The sequence below is a fragment of the Gregarina niphandrodes genome (assembly GCF_000223845.1).
Source record: "Gregarina niphandrodes unplaced genomic scaffold scaffold00007, whole genome shotgun sequence".
Classification (NCBI taxonomy): domain Eukaryota; phylum Apicomplexa; class Conoidasida; order Eugregarinorida; family Gregarinidae; genus Gregarina; species Gregarina niphandrodes.
Window position 1 is genome coordinate 271,753 of NW_011645778.1, and position 1,706 is coordinate 273,458.

At 58.4% G+C, this 1,706-nt stretch overlaps 1 protein-coding gene across 1 annotated transcript; it reads right to left on the bottom strand.

Annotated features, from left to right (window-relative positions):
- Positions 1-150: 150 nt before the first annotated feature.
- Positions 151-978, bottom strand: GNI_051610 (hypothetical protein; the record flags this gene model as incomplete). The annotated part of the gene is made up of 1 exon (XM_011131487.1): positions 151-978. A coding segment is annotated over one exon (828 nt), but the record flags the coding sequence as incomplete, so codon positions are not given.
- Positions 979-1,706: the final 728 nt, after the last annotated feature.

The following is a 1,706-nucleotide window of genomic DNA, read 5'->3' on the forward strand; positions in this document are numbered from 1 at the left end:
GGGAAGACCTCTTTGGTTTGGATTCTCAGTGGTTTGGCGCTATTCTACACACGATTTAAGGATCAAAAAGCCTACTAAAGCGCCGGCGGAGATGCGCTGTTTGGCGCACCAGTTAGTGTACTGGTTCTTGTTCGCTTGTTCAGTGGTTGTTCAGTACACAGATTCTTGCTCAGTATTAGAGTCGTTTGTGTAGACGACGACTTGGCTGGGCTGGCAGCAACATCCTGGTCGTCTGGGGTCCTGGTAGACGAGTTTGGTCGTTTGATTTGGGTAGTCGTTTGTGCGATGGAGGTTGTGGGTAAGGAGTGCTCGGTCTCGAGTGGTGTTTGCTGAGTCACATGTGGAGTTGAAGTTTAGGCTTTTGATGAGTGTTTCGCTGAGTCTTCGGGACAGTTTGGAAGAGGCACGGATGGAGTTGCGGCGAGGAGGGGTCGTGCCTTTGAGTAGGTCGGAGCCGAGGATTTGGCGGGCGTAGTCGAGAGTGAGTTTTTCAGGGATCACGAATCCGGAATAAGGTTCATGGTGGAGGCCAGGAGGACGTTGAAGCCGGGGATGGCCGCCGAGCACGGGATAGCCGGCCAGTGGGCTGTGGCGGCCGTCGATGTAGCCCGTCTGACGCACTGTCACTTCCCGAATGGTGGGCGACGGCAACGAAGAATAAGCTCCCGGAGACCCGAACTTGTTCGTCAAACTTGTCACACTCCCCCGTCGCAGCTCCTGTCGATAATCCGAGTCTGGACTCACACTAGTACTCATCCCACCGGTCGCAACCCCGCCAGACGTCATTCCGGTGTTAGAATGTGTTACGGTAATCCTCTGCGACCCCGGCTCCGGCGACAAAACCGGCACCGGCGACACCTGCATCGATCCCACGGTATGGGGCGTGGCAGTCTGGGACGTGGCAGTCTGGGACGTGGTGGAGACGGCAGTCGGCACCACTCTTCGAATCCTAATGCCCCCGCTCTGCTGATTCGGGTACTACAACAGACAAGGGTCACAACAGGCAAACCTTACAACAGACCGGGGTGGAGTGCTGTCAAGAGAAGGCGACGGCAGTGGAAAGCGGGGAGCAAAGCCGGGGGGAGAAACATCGTCGGTGGGTTGGGGGGGAGTGAAGAAGCAGCGTCGGGGGAACCTTGGGTGTGAAAGGGCTTACGGAGTGCTGTATGTCGGTAACGGTGGTCTTTGTTTGGGTTGGTCCTTTGGAGATGGACAGGGAAGAACCCCTGCTTCGCTCGTAGGTGGTGGGGGTGGCGCGGTAGTGTGTGCTAGTCACTGTCCGGTTGGTGATGAACACGGGTTGCCGCGTTATCTGGTTAGATCTGGTGGGTTCCGGGGTCAGTTGGACGGGCGTGAGTTGGACGGGTGAGCGGGGACTCTCAGCGCTACCGGCGCTGTCGGCACTGAAGGACACTCGACGCATTTTTTGTTAAATGACTGATCGGGCGAAGAAGGCGTTAGGATTCGAGATTTGCGCCGCGTTGTGCGCGGACAGCATGAACATCAAGCAGCGCGGGGCGGCGGAGGTGGAGGCCAAAGCACGCGTGTGTCTGCAGCGCGACGACCAAAGCGCGACGAGGGCGATCAGTGACTTGCTGAGTTTGATTGAGACGGAGTTCGTGGGTCTGGAGAACGCACCCACGGCGGCACCCACGGCGGGGACAGCGGGCGCACACACGTGTGCGACGGCGGCGGCATGCGCGGCG